General features: G+C 35.9%; 1 protein-coding gene across 1 annotated transcript in view; it reads right to left on the reverse strand.

Annotated features, from left to right (window-relative positions):
• The window catches only part of CNTN3 (contactin 3), a 323,792-nt gene that overhangs the window by 230,297 nt on the left and 75,955 nt on the right, over window positions 1-17,540 (reverse strand). Inside the window, exon 2 of the mRNA XM_060022922.1 lies at window positions 9,071-9,205. Coding sequence (XP_059878905.1) covers window positions 9,071-9,125 — 55 coding nt within the window. The 5' untranslated portion in view covers window positions 9,126-9,205. The remainder of the gene's footprint in view (window positions 1-9,070; window positions 9,206-17,540) is intronic.

Raw genomic sequence — 17,540 nt, forward strand, 5'->3', positions numbered from 1 at the left:
GTACTAAATAACCAAGAGATCACTGAAGAAATCAAAGAGGAAATCAAAAAATACCTAGAGACAAATGACAATGAAAACATGACGACCCAAAACCTATGGGATGCAGCAAAAGCAGTTCTAAGTGGGAAGTTTATAGCAATACAATTTTACCTCAAGAAACAAGAAAAATGTCAAATAAACGAGCTAACATTACACCTAAAGCAACTAGAGAAAGAAGAACAAACAAAACCCAAAGTTAGCAGAAGGAAAGAAATCATAAAGATTAAAGCAGAAGTAAATGAAATAGAAACAAAGAAAACAGTAGCAAAGATCAATAAAACTAAGAGTTGGTTCTTTGAGAAGATAAACAAAATTGATAAACCATTAGCCAGACTGATCCAGAAAACAAGGGAGAGTACTCAAATCAATAAAACTAGAAATGAAGAAGGGTAAGTTACACCACAGCAATACAAAACATCCCAAGGGACTACTACAAGCAACTCTATGCCAATAAAATGGACAACCTGGGAGAAATGGACAAATTCTTAGAAAGGTATAACCTTCTAAGATTGAACCAGGAAGAAATAGAAAATATGAACAGACCAATCACAAGTAATGAAATTGAAACTGTGATTAAAAATCTTCCAACAAACAAAAGTCCAGGACAAGATGGCTTCACAGGTGAATTCTATCAAACATTTAGAGAAGAGTTAACACCCATCCTTCTCAAACTCTTCCAAAAAATTGCAGAGGAAGGAACACTGCCAAACTCATTCCATGAGGCCACCATCACCCTGATACCAAAACCAGACAAAGATACTACAAAAAAAAAATAAAATTACAGACCAATATCACTGATGAATATAGATGCAAAAATCCTCAACAAAATACTAGCAAACAGAATCCAACAACACATTAAAAGGATCATACACCATGATCAAGTGGGATTTATCCCAGAGATGCACGGATTCTTCAATATATGCACATGAATCAATGTGATACACCATATTAACAAATTGAAGAATAAAAACCATATGATCATCTCAATAGATGCACAAAAAGCTTTTGACAAAATTCAATACCCACTTATGATAAAAACTCTCCAGAAAGTGGGCATAGAGGGAACCTACCTCAACATAATAAAGGCCATATACCACACACCCACAGCAAACATCATTCTCAATGGTGAAAAACTGAAAGCATTTCCTCTCAGATCAGGAACAAGATAAGGATGTCCACTCTCACCACTATTATTCAACATAGTTTTGGAAGTCCTAACCACAGCAATCAGAGAAGAAAAGGAAATAAAAGGAAAACAAATTGGAAAAGAAGAAGTAAAACTGTCACTGTCTGCAGATGACATGATACTATACAGAGAGAATCCTAAAGATGCCACCAGAAAACCACTAGAGCTAATTAATGAATTTGGTAAGGTTGCAGGACACAAAATTAATGCACAGAAATGTCTTGCATTCCTATACACTAATGATGAAAAATCTGAAACAGAAATTAAGGAAACACTCCCATTTACCATTGCAACAAAAAGAATAAAATATCTAGGAATAAACCTACCTAGGGAGACAAAAGACCTGTATGCAGAAAACTATAAGACGCTGATGAAAGAAATTAAAGATGATACCAACAGATAGAGAGATATACCATGTCCTGGGATTGGAAGAATCAATATTGTGAAAATGACTATACTACCCAAAGCAATCTACAGATTCAATGCAATCCCTATCAAATTACCAATGGCAGTTTTTACAGACTAGAACAAAAAATCTTAAAATCTCTATGGAGTCAGAAAAGACCCTGAATAGCCAAAGCAGTCTTGAGGGAAAAAAACAGAGCTGGAGGAATCAGACTCCCTGACTTCAGACTATACTACAAAGCTACAGTAATCAAGACAATATGGTACTGGCACAAAAACAGAAATATAGATCAATGGAACAAGATAGAAAGCCCAGAGATAAACCCACGCACCTACAGTCAACTAATCTATGACAAATGAAGCACGGATATAAAATGGAGAAAAGACAGTCTCTTCAATAAGTGGTGCTGGGAAAACTGGACAGCTACATGTAAAAGAATGAAATTAGAACACTCCCTAACACCATTCACAAAAATAAACTCAAAATGTATTAAAGACCTAAATGTAAGGCCAGACACTATCAAACTCTTAGAGGAAAACATAGGAAGAACACTCTTTGACATAAATCACAGCAAGATCTTTTTTGATCCACCTCCGAGAGTAATGGAAATAAAAACAAAAATAAACAAATGGGACCTAATGAAACTTAAAAGCTTTTGCACAGCAAAGGAAACCATAGACAAGACCAAAAGACAACCCTCAAAATGGGAGAAAATATTTGCAAATAAATCAACGGACAAAGGGTTAATCTCCAAACTATATAAACAGCTCATGCAGCTCAATATTAAAAAAACAAACAACCCAATCCAAAAATGGTCAGAAGACCTAAACAGACATTTCTCCAAAGAAGACATACAAATGGTCAAGAGCCACATGAAAAGATGCTCAACATCACTAATTATTAGGGAAATGCAAATCAAAACTACAATGAGGTATCACCTCACACCAGTCAGAATGGGCAGCATCAGAAAATCTACAAACAACAAATGCTAGAGAGGGTGTGGAGAAAAGGGAACCCTCTTGCACTCTCGGTGGGAATGTAAATTGATACAGCCATTACGGAGAACAGTATGGAGGTTCCTTAAAAAACGAAAAACAGAATTACCATATGACCCAGCAATCCCACTACTGGGCATATATTCAGAGAAAACCATAATTGAAAAAGACACTTGCACCCCAATATTCACTGCAGCACTATTTACAACAGCCAGGTCATGGAATCAACCTAAATGACCATCGACAGACGAATGGATAAAGAAGATGTGGTATATATATACAATGGAATATTACTCAGCCATAAAAAGGAACAAAATTGGGTCATTTGTAGAGATGTGGATGGATCTAGAGACTGTCATACAGAGTGAAGTAAGTCAAAAAGAGAAAAACAAATATCGTATATTAAAACATATATTGGAACCTAGCAAAATGGTACAGATGAACTGGTTTGCAGGGCAGAAACTGAGACACAGATGTACAGAACAAACATAAAGACACTAAGCGGGGAAAGCAGTGGGGGGTAGGGGGTGGTGTTGTGATGAATTGGGAGATTGGGATTGACATGTATACACTGATGTGTATAAAATGGATGACTAATAAGAACCTGCTGTATAAAATGTAAATTAAATAAAATTCAAAAATTAAAAACAAAAACAAAAAGTCCCCATTATCTTCTATGATTTGGGCTCCCTTTGGGGTATTAGATATTAGAAAACCTTTGCAAAATGGTCGGGTTTCTATTTTATAAATGTTTAGGGCAGTGCTGTCTGATAGAAATATAATACAAGTCACACACATATTTTAAAATTTTAGTAACCACGTTAAAAAAGGTTAATGTTAAAAAATAAATAAATAAATAAATAAATAAAATTTTAAAAAAAGGTTAAAAGAAACAGGTGAAATTAATTTTAATAATATTTTTGCTTGACCAAATATAATTACATTATTATCAGTGCAAAATTTAATCAATAAAAATTATTGAGATATTTAAATAATTTTTTTAAACTCTGAATATTTTTGGTTAGAAGTCTTTTACATTCTGTAAAAGACTTGTACTGCATTTTAGAGTCTCCATCGGGCCACATCTCAGTTGGGACTAGGTACAATTCCAATCTTCACCTGCCACACGTGGCTAGCGGCTCCCATATAGGACAGTGAACATGTGAAGTATCTAATACAGTTAAGCAACGAACTAATAGGTAATTAAGGAGCAAAGATAACAACCTCCTTGGGTCCTTGATGAGTTTTAGCTCATGGCCTATACCTCTGACTTTATTCCAGAAGAGAAACTACTGAAGTGGTAAATTCTAGTGATAGGGAACTATACTCTGATTTCAGAGATAGACAGAAATCTTGAGACAACCATGTAGACTGGGCAAGTTACTTAAACTCTTAGAGACTGTTCCCTAATCTCCAAAATAGAAATAATATCTATCTCATTTTATTTTTGTTAACTAGATGACCTAAGTAAAGCATTTTCCACAGTGCCTGGTACACAATGAATGAGCATCCATGCATTACTATTGTTAGTATTATTAATTTTCCTGTCATTACTATTGTTTTCCTCATCTGCGTGTTCCTTCCTCTTCTTGTCTCTGTCTCTCTGTTCTCTAACTAGGACTCTGGCTCTTAAACTTTTTTCATAGCAACTCAGTAAGAAATATACGTCAGATCAAGACCCAATACACAATATTCAAAGGACAGCTCCATGAGGACTGGGACACTGTCTGCTTTATTCACTGCCATGTCCCAAATGTGCAGAAGTGCTCAACAGACAACATGTACTAAGTGGGCAGTGTATGCTGATATATTACACTCTATTCTTACTTTAATTTTAATTTATTTATTCTAATAAAAAATGCTAAATGTGACCCACAGAATTGATTTTTTTAACCCACTATTTGGTAGTGACTTTTAGTTTGGAAAACTCTCATCCCTATTTTGTGCAGGGTCTTCATTTCATTCATAAGGTACACCCCTTGATGTGGGTACAAGGTGACATAGAGCCTTGAGGTTATCATAAAGGGTTTCTTTTCTCTCATATCCTACATATTTTCCATCCACAAATCCTCATGAATATACCTTCAAAATATATCCAAAATTTGACCACCGCCCCTGTTAACTACCCTGGAGTTAGACATAAACAACCCTTGCCTGATTAACTTCCCACTGATACCTCTGCTTGTTCCCCTGCACCTCTACAATCAATCCACAACACAACAGCCAGCCAGATCCTTAAAAAAAAAAAGAAAAGAAAAAGCCAGATTACATCACTTCTCTGATCAAACCACACTGTGGCTCCTGAGGGCATTCAGAGCAAAAGCTCTAAATATTTTCAGTGATATACAAGGCCTTCATTTTTGCTGCATCCATCTCCACGTTAACTCTTGGCTCTCACCTACGACTTCTTTCCCATAACTCTTCCTTGTCCAACCAGGCGAACTTTCCTGCTGTTTCTAGAAATACTCAGCATGTCATATATTAAACACTTGGATGGACTGCTGACTCTGCCTGGAGCTCCCTTCCCTAAATACCCACGAGGTCAACTCATTCGCCACAAAGTCTTAGCCCAAATGTCACCTTCTCTATGAGGATGGACCTGATGACCTCTGGTAACTCACTTCTCAGTCCCCCACACTCTCATCTTATTCTGCTTCTTTTCCTTCACAGCACGAGCATCTACTAAATCAATATCATTTTCTACCCTAACATGATGGAATATAAACCCCACAGGGACACAGATCTCTGTCCATTTTCTTCACTGGAAACAATGTATGGCACATAACAGATGCTTAATAAATATTTTTAAAAGAATGAATGCAGCCTGGTGTTTTGGAGGAAAAACACGATTAAATTCACCTTCGGAAAAATTCCCAGCCAAAAATTACTATTTGCCCCTTTGCTACAGAGAGAAACAAGCAGAGACAGAACAACAGAAGGAAACAGTTTTAAAAATGCAGAAAATAATGGATAACAAAAAGCTTAAATCTGAGAAAACAGAAAACACAAATTATCAAACATTTGCTATATTTATTGAGTTTACGTCTTTGGATAAACTCTACTCTACACAACTGAATTCACATAACATGTTTTTACTTGGCATTTATCTAGAGATCTTCCGTACCTCATGAACAGATTTTAACTTTAATACTTAAAAAATGACCCAATATTGGTTAAGAGAATATCACACTCACAAGCTGGCTTTTTAATCTAAATTTTATGTAAATCCAAAACGAGTACCAATATTCAGTAGATAAAGAACTGTACGCAATCAATACTCTTTAGAAAATTAGAGACAAATTCTTCTCCATACTATAATTATAAAGATTACCAATTCTCTAAGTAATACCCTACATATAATTTATCATATATCAATTAGTCCAGTTCTCCTTTACCAACCTTTATAGCTTTTTTACCAACATACCCAGAAAATCAAGTTGACCTTTAAATTTTGTAATGTCTTAATATTTTAATAAAATGGATACTGCTTTCTCGTAAATTCGTTCATAAGTCTGTAAAACATTTCTAAAAAATATTGAAAACAAGCAATACAATTTGCACACAGTGTAAAATTACAACTCAAAATTTTAAACCTTTAAAATACTGATCTCATTTTCTTTAGCTATACTTCTACTTTCTGAGTATATCTACCTGTTTCCAACTAATCGTAAAAGTTCAAGGTTATTTCTATGAAAGTTGATATTGCGAATAATAATACTAATTGTAAAAGTTTCCAACTAATTGTAGAAGTTCAAGGTTATTTCTATGCAAGTTGATACTGCGAATAATAATACTGCTGTAGTGTATTCATTTTCTCGTTGTACAAAGGAACTCAAATTTAAAGTTTTGTAAATGAAAATAATCCAAAAAAAGATTTATTTTGATATCTGTATTGGTCTTTCTCCAAAAACTATTTAAAACAGTAGAAATTTATAAATAATTACTCCTTTTTTCCTCAGTGCTAGATTAGTAGGAAAGAAAATGTTTTAGGAAACAAAATTGAGGCATCACAGCGGAAAACCTGTTTAAAAAAACTTTATTTTAAAAGTTGGAGGTTTGAATATCATTTAAATACTTCAAGAATGTTTAAGTTTGAGATAAGGGCTTGGAAGTTTACTCCAATATAAACATGTTCTCAAATAACATATGTTCTACCTGACAATGCATTTGGCCTCGTTCCATACCAATTTCCTCCTCTTAGAAAAGAAAAATGACAAGCTACTTTTTTTTTGCTACTTTCCTTAGGTATCATAAAGCACTTGTGTTTGTCTAGAAGGTAGGTCGTCTTCTCAGATGGATGCTGAAATTTTTAGAGGTAAGAGGTGATAACTTCTGTAACTTACTTTCAAATGGTGTAGTCAATCAAACAACGAATGGAAAATACACACACATATGTATATATATAGAACAAGTACAGTAAATGGTACAATAGTTAAATCTAAATTGTGCATATATAGGTACTTATTGTACTATTCTTTCAACCCTTTAGGTGCTGGAGTGTTTTTATAATAAAAAGAAAGAAAACTTTGCAAACAAATCAACGGACAAAGGATTAATCTCCAAAATATAAAAACAACTCATGCAGCTCAATATCAAAAAAACAACCCAATCAAAAAACGGATGGGAGACCTAAATAGACATTTCTCCAAGGAAGACATACAGATGGTCAAGAGCCACATGAAAAGATGCTCAACATCACTAATCATTAGAGAAATGCAAATCAAAACTACAATGAGATATCACCTCACACCGGTCAGAATGGCCATCATCAAAAAATCTACAAACAATAAATGCTGGAGAGGGTAGGGAGAAAAGGGAACCCTCCTGCACTGTTGGTGGGAATGTAAAATGATACAGTCACTATGGAGAATAGTATGGAGGTTCCTTAAAAACTACAAATAGAATTACCATATGACCCAGCAATCCCACTACTGGGCATATACTCAGAGAAAACCATAATTCAAAAAGACACATGCACCCCAATGTTCACTGCAGCACTATTTACAATAGCCAGGTCATGGAAGCAACCTAAATGGCCACTGACAGACAAACGGATAAAGAAGATGTGGTCCATATATACAATGAAGTATTACTCAGCCATAAAATGGAACAAAATTGGGTCATGTGTAGACATGTGGATGGACCTAGAGATGGTCATACAGAGTGAAGTAAGTCAAAAAGAGAAAAACATCGGATATTAACGCCTGTATGTGGAATCTAGAAAAATGGTACAGATGAACCTGTTTGCAAGGCAGAAATAGAGACACAGACGTAGAGAACAAACGTATGGACCCCAAGGGGGGAAAGGGTGGGTGGGATGAATTGGGAGCCTGGGACTGACAGTATATACACTAATATGTATAAAACAGATAACTAATGAGAAACTGCTGTACAGCACAGGGAACTCAACTTTGCTGTACAGTAGAAACTAACACAACATTGTAAAACAACTATACCCCAATAAAAAAATAAAATACAATAAAATAAAGCAAAAAACTAATCGTTGTACACATTACTTCATTTTAAAAAAATCCTTGTCTTACTCTTCCCCTGTTCAAGAAAATGAAACAAAATGAACAAAAAGGAAATGCATCAAATGATTTTTTTTTTTTTTTTTTTTTTTTGCGGTACGCAGGCCTCTCACTGCTGCGGCCTCTCCCGTTGAGGAGCACAGGCTCTGGACGCGCAGGCTCAGTGGCCATGGCTCACGGGCCCAGCCGCTCCGCGGCATGTGGGATCTTCCCGGACCGGGGCACGAACCCGAGTCCCCTGCATCAGCAGGCGGACTCTCAACCACTGTGCCACCAGGGAAGCCCATCAAATGATTTTTAAGAGTTGCTTTTGTATGGTGAATATATGAGAATTATTCCTTTTTCTTTCTGTTTTGTTCTAAACTTCAAATTTTCAATATTAACAAATAAAAATTCTATCCTTATTTTTGGTCCCTTAAATAAGTTATTTGCTGAAAGAAAAATAGTATTGTTTTTAAGATTAGATATGAAAATACTGATATTCTTTAAAATCTGTATTTTCCCTTTACACTACAGATTACAAGATTTAGCCATTTTGGTAACAAAGTCATGAATTAACATTCTCAAATTCTGATTAATTGTTATATTCATAACACTACAGTAGATCCGTAATATTTTTTGTACCCATGTATCTATTCTTTTTTTTATTTGAATTTTATTTTATTTTTTATACAGCAGGTTCTTACTAGGTCCCTGATATTAAATGCCATTATATTTGTAATGAAAATATAATGGTCTGCAAACATTAGGGAGCACAATGAGAACCCAGTTATCAGAAGAGAAAATTAGAATTTCCTTTCTGGGACAAAAAAAAGACTTGTGGAGGGAGGATTAGTTCAACTTTAAAAAATTATTTAACAAATGACTCAAGTATAGTTCTAACTTCAGTTTAGAAGATATAGCTTATTGTTACCTCCTAGGCAGCCAATGAATGAAAGCAGGATCAACTGTTTCCATGACAACATCATCTTTAATTGCCAAAAGCAAGAGTAACTCTTGTCCAGTCTCTGATGAATAGAATGCTGTGTCTTCAGGTGAATCCTTTAATCTGTAAAATAAATATACAAAGAAGTCAGACTTGAAAAAATGAATTGCTTTAAAACATAGATTTTCTTCTTTTCATAAAACTGTACCACTCTCAACCACTCAAAATCCCCAAATGAAATTAATCTTTTTTGGTGCAAAAAAGATGTATGATATGTAGATACTTAAAAAACTCTTTATGTAACTGATAGGCAGACAGAGAGGCGTCACGAAATTAGAAATGTTTGACAATACTAAAATATTAAATATTAGTATATTAAGTATTGAAACTTTTGCTAGATAGTAATTACAACATGTAAAATATCACCCTGAAATTGTAATTTTTCTCATTTTCTCTCATGATAATATTTTTGGTTAAACTAAGAGTCAAATCAGCAGATTTGATATCTTGAAACACTGCTTTTCATAGTCTCTGAATCCCTCATAGGCATGTAAGTTATAAATAACATTATCAGTGTTCATTTTAAGCCTGTTTTTTCAGAAACAATTGCAGAAAGCCCTCAATTACATATGTGGAATTTAAAAAATGCTAATGATGTTAATCATTAGAGAAATGAAAATCAAAACTACAATGAGATATCATCTCACACCGGTCAGAATGGCCATCATCAAAAAATCCAGAAACAATAAATGCTGGAGAGGGTGTGGAAAAAAGGGAACACTCTTGCACCGCTGGTGGGAATGTGAATTGATACAGCCACTATGGAGAACAGTATGGAGGTTCCTTAAAAAACTACAAATAGAACTACCATATGACCCAGCAATCCCACTACTGGGCATATACCCTGAGAAAACCATAATTCAAAAAGAGTCATGTACCAAAATGGTCATTGCAGCTCTATTTACAATAGCCAGGACATGGAAGCAACCTAAGTGTCCATCGACAGATGAATGGATAAAGAAGATGTGGCACATATATACAATGGGATATTACTCAGCCATAAAAAGAAACGTTATTGAGTTATTTGTAGTGAGGTGGACGGACCTAGAGTCTGTCATACAGAGTGAAGTAAGTCAGAAAGAGAAAGACAAATACCGTATGCTAACACATATATATGGAATCTAAGAAAAAAAAATGTCATGAAGAACCCAGGGGTAAGACGGGAATAAAGACACAGACCTACTAGAGCATGGACTTGAGGATATGGGGAGGGGAAAGGGTAAGCTGTGACAAAGTGAGAGAGAGGCATGGACATATATACACTACCAAACGTAAAATAGATAGCTAGTGGGAAGTAGCCGCATAGCACAGGGAGATCAGCTAGGTGGTTTGTGACCACCTAGAGGGGTGGGATAGGAAGGGTGGGAGGGAGGGAGATGCAAGAGGGAAGAGATATGGGGACATATGTATATGTATAACTGATTCACTTTGTTATAAAGCAGAAACTAACACACCATTGTAAAGCAATTATACTCCAATAAAGATGTTACAACAATGTTAATGATGAAAATTGTTCAGTATGAGAATCTTGCAAATGAAACCACTTTATTTTTTGCTGTCCTGAATTTTCATAAACTTGAATGTGCTGGCTGAGAGTAAATAATTGTGTGAATACCCTGTGTCATTTTCAATGGCCATTTGAAACTACCTAAACTGCATGGTTAATGATCAAGTAGGCTGGATGCACACACTTAAAATCAGAGAAACTTTTTTCGATTGCTAAAACTCAGCTGGTTCCACACAGGGAAATGAATGACTTTAATGTCAGCCATTTTAGCAGAGCTGTACAACTCTCAGTCAGTAGCTGCTATGGACTGGGCTGTCTTAGCTGTTGCTAAGCAAATGGGAGAAATCTCAGTAGTTCTTAACTATGGGATCCTGCCATGTGATGGGATATATTCAATTAGAATTAAGTGTGTTCCAAATAATAATAATTTCAAGTGTGAAAATATGACATCTTGCAAGTTACATACTTAAAATAATATATTAAATCAGTTATTCCTATAGTAATGCTGCTCTTGTTCACTTGCAATATAATACACATTCTTGGGGAAGGCGAGGGGAGTAAGTGGTGGAATGGCTAGAATTCTGGGATTTCGGCATAACTCTGACTTGGCCCATGGGACTCTGAAACAGGTGGAAATACAATTGAGAACTACTCCTCTAGGAACTGCAGGTTGGCGACTTACACCATCATGGGATCTGTGACCATTTCTAACTGTCCCCATTACTACAAATTGCAAGTGTCTTAGTTTAGTTTCCCCTTAATGCAACCACTGCAAAATGAATTCAAGTGCAAGCAGTTTACTTGAGAGGTGAATGACAAAAACAGTCAGGACCTGGCAAAGTAAGAGAGGGAAAGGAAGGCAGCTGATAAAGGGTAAGATATGAACCCATCAACCCCTGTGTCTAAGTACAGCTTATTCCTTTTGGGGAAACTCTGGAAGTCCAGCCTGTGTAGAACGTATGCCTCAGAGTAATCCCAGAGTTATGCTTCAGTTGTCCAGTTATCCTTGCCAAGGGGCAAGGGATCTGGGGTATTTATACGCCAACTCCCATGAGTCATCGTTTGGAGGCTATTTTCAGGGAGTATTAATGATATAGCACTTCTAGCCTCTCACAGGGACAGCAAAATGGCTTCAGAGGCAAAAAAAAAAACAAAACAAAACATTATGTCCACTCAAACAATGCATTTGGTGGCAAGTGGAAGTGATGTGTGCACTGAAGTGATAATGGCAAGAGTCACACGTGGTGTCTGTCACACTGTGCATATGAAACTGAGACATTTTGAAGCTATTTTCAATAGCATTCAGTCCCAGGAGACTTATGGCCAAAATCATGAAATTATTTAAGTATACAAGGAAGGACACACATTCTACTTCATTCAATAATTACTTCTCAAGCCTTTCCAGTGGTTGATTTCCCCCACTTGGACCAAAGGCTTTCAGATACCTAGCCTGCCTTCCTTTTTCCTGATTAATCAGTAAGACATTTTGTATCCATAATTATTTTCAATTACTAAGTTGAATAATAACTTAAATCATTGTAGATTACACTTAAATATGACAGCCATAACCACCATAACTTCCTTCTAATCATGCACGTGAGGAAACCGTAGTCCAGAAATCATGAGAAGAATGACATACACACACATATACACAGTAGAAAAGCAAAAAACTTTTTTAAACTCTTCAAATAAAATACAATGACAATTATTCATAAAAGGCGTTGGAAACATTAAATGCAGTAATATGATACATGAAATGTCAAATATTCATAAAAAGTTAGGGAGCAGTTGCAAGGTATATTAAAGGCTGGGGACAACGGTTAAGTCTCAAACACAGGAAAGCCTTGAGGAGTAAAACATTATCAAACTAGTATTTCATTCTTTGAGGAGTTAAAGCTATCCATTAAATGGACTTATAAAGAATTTGGTAATAACAAAATAATAGATTTAAAAAGAACAGGTTGTTGGAATTTTCAAGAAGAACGGACAAACTTTAGCAGCAGATCCTGTAGTAACATCATCACAATCATTAAAATGCATCCATATAAATGTGTGAGGCTTTGCTCTATGTCATACAGAGAACAAAACATATGGTCTATGTTCTAATACTGCAACGGGAAAAGAAAATATTATAAACACTTGTAAGTAGGAAAAGGAGAAAATTACTAGACTGATACATCTTTGAAAGCAGGACCACAGCTTTTCCACCACTGGTTGCTGCAATGTTTCTAACACCCTGTACATCATTTTAGGCTTTTAAGTAATTTTTCTTGCTGAGCTTTAAGAAGAATGAATAAGTCAATTTGGGAGATTAAACCATTTCACTGGTCATCAAGTGAGTGAGAAGCATTTCTACGGAAAGAAAAGATAAGCCACAGCATGGGATCTAGCCACCACTTGAAAATTATTTCAGAAAAATGTATAAGAAGGCATTAAGTAGATGGTAAATTAAAAAAAAAAAGTTATCTTCCCAAGAATGCATCCCACAACTAACACGCATATCAGCTACATTTGCAAAGTATAAGTATGTTCAAAGAAGTCCTAAAGTCGTTTTGAAAATTCATTCATTCAATAAATATTTATTAAGCTCCTATTAGGTGCTAGAATTTTAATTCTGGAGGAAGATGAAGATGGGGTTCTCAGATAATTGATGATCCCTGCCCTCATGGAATATACAAACTAATGGGACTGATATATGATTCAATTACTTACAAAGTATATGTAAACTGACCACTGTGAAAGGTACAATGAAGGGATAGGAGTTTCTAGTGAAAATCTCAATGAGAACAACCCTCATCAGGAAGGTCAGGAGAAGCTCCTCTGAAGAACTGCAGTGAAATGGAAGAAAAGAAGAGATGACATAACCAGATGTGTGTATGTTTTGCAGGATGAGAAAAGGAAGAAATTTTCCAGGTATAGACAAAGACTTGGTATGGCCTTGAGTTGGTAAACAGGCTGGTGAGTAGCCACTGTCTGGACCCTCTCCTATCAATTAACCACCCTGTCTCCCAGGCTGGCCGAGAACCCCACCCCACCAACTAGACGTACCACCTAAAAATTAGTGACTGGCTCTAAAGGGGGTTTCCAGAATTCTGCTCTAGCCCATGTCACTTCTGATTGATCAGTGCCCATGTTCCTACTGCTGGTTAAATATTTTGGCAATCACCCCTGGGCGTAAAGAATAGAATATGCAAAAGGCCCTGTGGCTTCAGTGTTCATGGCTTATTGTACGAACAGAAAGAAGATTGATGAGATAGAATGCAGATGGCCAAGTTCACTGTGGTGTGAAATGAGACTGCAGATGTATAATAGGGGTCAAGCTTCTATGCCTGGCTAAGAATATTAGTACCAGGATAAAGCCCTTTGAAAACGCAGTACAATTTTAACCAGGAGTTGACAGGATCAGATTTACAATGAACATTCAAATCAGACAATATTATAATCTGTATCAGGCTTAAAAGGATAAAAAGACAACACATTTTGCAACACACCAATTTTGTTCTTGCCTTCAAATTCACAGAAGTCAGATGCTAGACAATATTAACCAAACTATCTAATTTAAGAGAAGAAATATGTATATTCCAATATTCTTATATTGGTTCACACACATACACATACACACAGGCACACACTGTATAAAGTTCAAAGATAAAAAGAAACTTCACTTAGGAATACTATTTTTAAAAATTATGTTGCTCATTTTTAATCAATGCTAAAGTAGGGCACTGACTTTATAAATAATGAAGGTAATTAATACAGTTGCGACCTGACTTCTCAGTGTTGCCTAGTATTGTCACAGAGAGAAAGGTCATATAAAAGCTCGTATCACTTCTGAAATCACCAAGTTAAAATAAATACAAATGAAGCTACTGAAGCAAGACAGATATGAATCAAAATGTCATCTGCTACAATAAAAATATTCTACTATTCACAGGAATGTTTTAAATCAAAGAAAAAAATAGATACCCTTTAGAATTTTCTCTGCTAATAGACATTTGCTTCTAGGGGTTAAAGCTTAATAAATTCACAACACATTTCTCATGGTGGTCTTTAAAAAGCCCCCAAATTTAGTATACATTAACAACTGTACTATCTATTCTTAATGTCAACTCAGCTAAAAATGCTAGACCTTGGACTTAAAACAAAAAATGCTCTAAATAGTTGTTCCCAGTTGCTTTAAAAGAAGAGATCATTTGTGGCTTTTGTCATACACTTTACAAATGTGCTACTAAGCTTGTGGATCATGAAATACTGATATATATTTATACTGAATATACTACACAGCTCTGAATGCAGTCTTGGCAAATGCTCAGAGTTAAGCTTCTTTATGCGGTGGAAAGTTGAGGTGTGAGAATGATTTGACTTCATTTATATCAGAGTAACAGGTACCTAAGGCGCATTCTCCTTTTCAAAGAGACAAACCCTACAGCAATTTGTTGAGAGGATTGCTGAACACATCTCTCACATCCAAAAAAAACTCACCTCCAACTCTGATATTTGAGACACAAAATCTATTCATGAATATACATTATTCCCAACCTGTACCAAAAAAAACCACAAAAAACCTTGAGCAGATTAGAGCCTTTTAGTAGAGAAAAATATTTAATCATTAATGCATAAAAGTTTGATGCCTATGGTGTTGTATTTTCAGTCTTGTAGAGAAATTAGCTCACTAAGGTGGCATACAACATAACACCATGGTAGTCAATGAATAAATGAGTTTAACACTTGATAAGACTGCACATCCTGCCAGTTCAGAAATCAGGCTTCACACACCCACTTTGTTTTCATTCATAATCATTCATTCAGGATCTGCACGTCTTCCAGAAATGTAGTTGATCTACTCTGCATACTATACCTCTTTCCTGCTTAAACTGAACAGACGGGATGAAATTCACATGAATACTGGGCTCAAAGTCCAACATTCTTGACAACTCCACACACATCCTCCCTACAGTTCATAAGTGTTCCGCAGCTAAGAAGAGAGGAGAATATAATGTGCCCAGGTTGATGTGACCTTCACACTAACAGTTCTGTATTTACAGTAGCACAATCAACAAATAAGGCGAATGCCAGCTAGAAGCCATTTATCTCATGCTCTTGAGGACACATACAGCCCTTTGTAGTCCTTCCTCCAACCCTCAGCACTTTCAACACCTCCCATTATAGTTACAGAGACTATGGCTTTTCTCTCCAACTAGACTACAATCTGCAAAACAACAGTGATTCATAACCTTTTGTAGGTTAAGGTCGTTTTTGAGAAATCAGCCAAATCTATGGACCCTCTTACCTCTCTACTCCAAATACAGATAGACTGACATAAGCTAACTTTTGTTTTGTACACAATTTGTTTTATTACACTGGAAAATAATTTCTTTTACATAGCTATTACATGTGTGTGTACCTCTATATGGGTGTATATATTATATACATATGTGTGTGGGTGTATATATATATGTGTGTATTTGGAGATTTATTTCTTCTTTCTTTGTTCATGCAGAAATTAAGGACGACTTCATCAAAATGGAATTAAGTATAAATTATGCAGATTGAAAAGAAAAAAATTATGTTGAAAAATAATTGTTCCTGAGAAGGTCACTGTTGAAAAGCTTGATAAATAGGTTGAAATCATGAACCTGTTTTCGGTATGGAGTAGCATCTCATCTCTGACATCCAGTTAATTTTTTTCTTTTGATCTTTTAGCAATCAGAGTACAAAGGCAGTAGCAAAGCGAATCAGACCTCTTTTGGGGCATACATTGCGGTCGATGAACCAGCTATATAAAAATACTGCCAGAACACCCTGAGGCACCTTATGTTGATTTCAGAGCCTCTTTTTACTTTGTCCTCAACTCAACGAGGTCTTCTCTGGCAACTCAAGAGGTCCTCAACTCAAAGAGAGTTTCACTGATACCACTTCAGAAAAAATTGCAATTCCATTTTTCAGTTGGTTCCACTAATTTCATGCAACTGCAAGGTGAAGAGAAAAGACACAGCTACAAAATCATGCCAACCGGTTTCTTGCTTCAAAATATTAGACAAAATGTCCTTATTTCTAAGTATACTTGACAGAGGGTTTACTTCAATTCTCTTGCTTTCCTTTAAGCCTCAAACTAAACGTGGCCATTTCCAGGGCACAATGTTTTTACAAACATCTCTCCAATCATAGGTGACTACCACTTGGCATGCAAGAACAACCCTTGAAGCATGTTGTGTTTTGGAGCAGGTCCAAGTTTTGAAAAGTTGCAGCATCTTCTAATGGAATCTTCATCCTTAAAAAAAACGACTGACACTGTCCAATGCTTTTCCAAGGTAGTCAGAACGAAGGTGCTCTTGTGGGGATTTTTTTTTTTAATTTAATTCTTCCAGTGAAAAGAACCCTGCCCTGGGACTTGGACTTTTGGGTCCTACCACATTTAATGATAACTAGAAAACTAAACGATAAACAAATTCTGCTATATACTTATCCTTGACATTTTCTAACTTAAACAAGGAACAAAATGAACAAAGACAAATTTCCATAATTATAAATGATGCATGGGTTTTCTTCCTTTCTTACTGAATGGGAAATTACTATAGACCTCATGATATGGTAATGAGGAGCCATGTAACTTTCTTAAGCCTACATCACAACATTCCTTGCCACTATATATTTATTTAGAATTTAAAAATACCTTAAAAACCATACGATGCAGGGACTTCCCTGGTGGTGCAGTGGTTAGGAATCCGCCTGCCAATGCAGGGGACACGGGATTGAGCCCTGGTCCGGGAAGATCCCACGTGCCGTGGAGCAACTAAGCCCGTGCACCACAACTACTGAGCCCTCATGCCATAACTACTGAAGCCCGCACGCCTAGAGCCCATGCTCTGCAAGAAGAGAAGCCACCGCAGT

The sequence above is a fragment of the Delphinus delphis genome, chromosome 10 (genome assembly GCF_949987515.2).
Source record: "Delphinus delphis chromosome 10, mDelDel1.2, whole genome shotgun sequence".
NCBI lineage: Eukaryota > Metazoa > Chordata > Mammalia > Artiodactyla > Delphinidae > Delphinus > Delphinus delphis.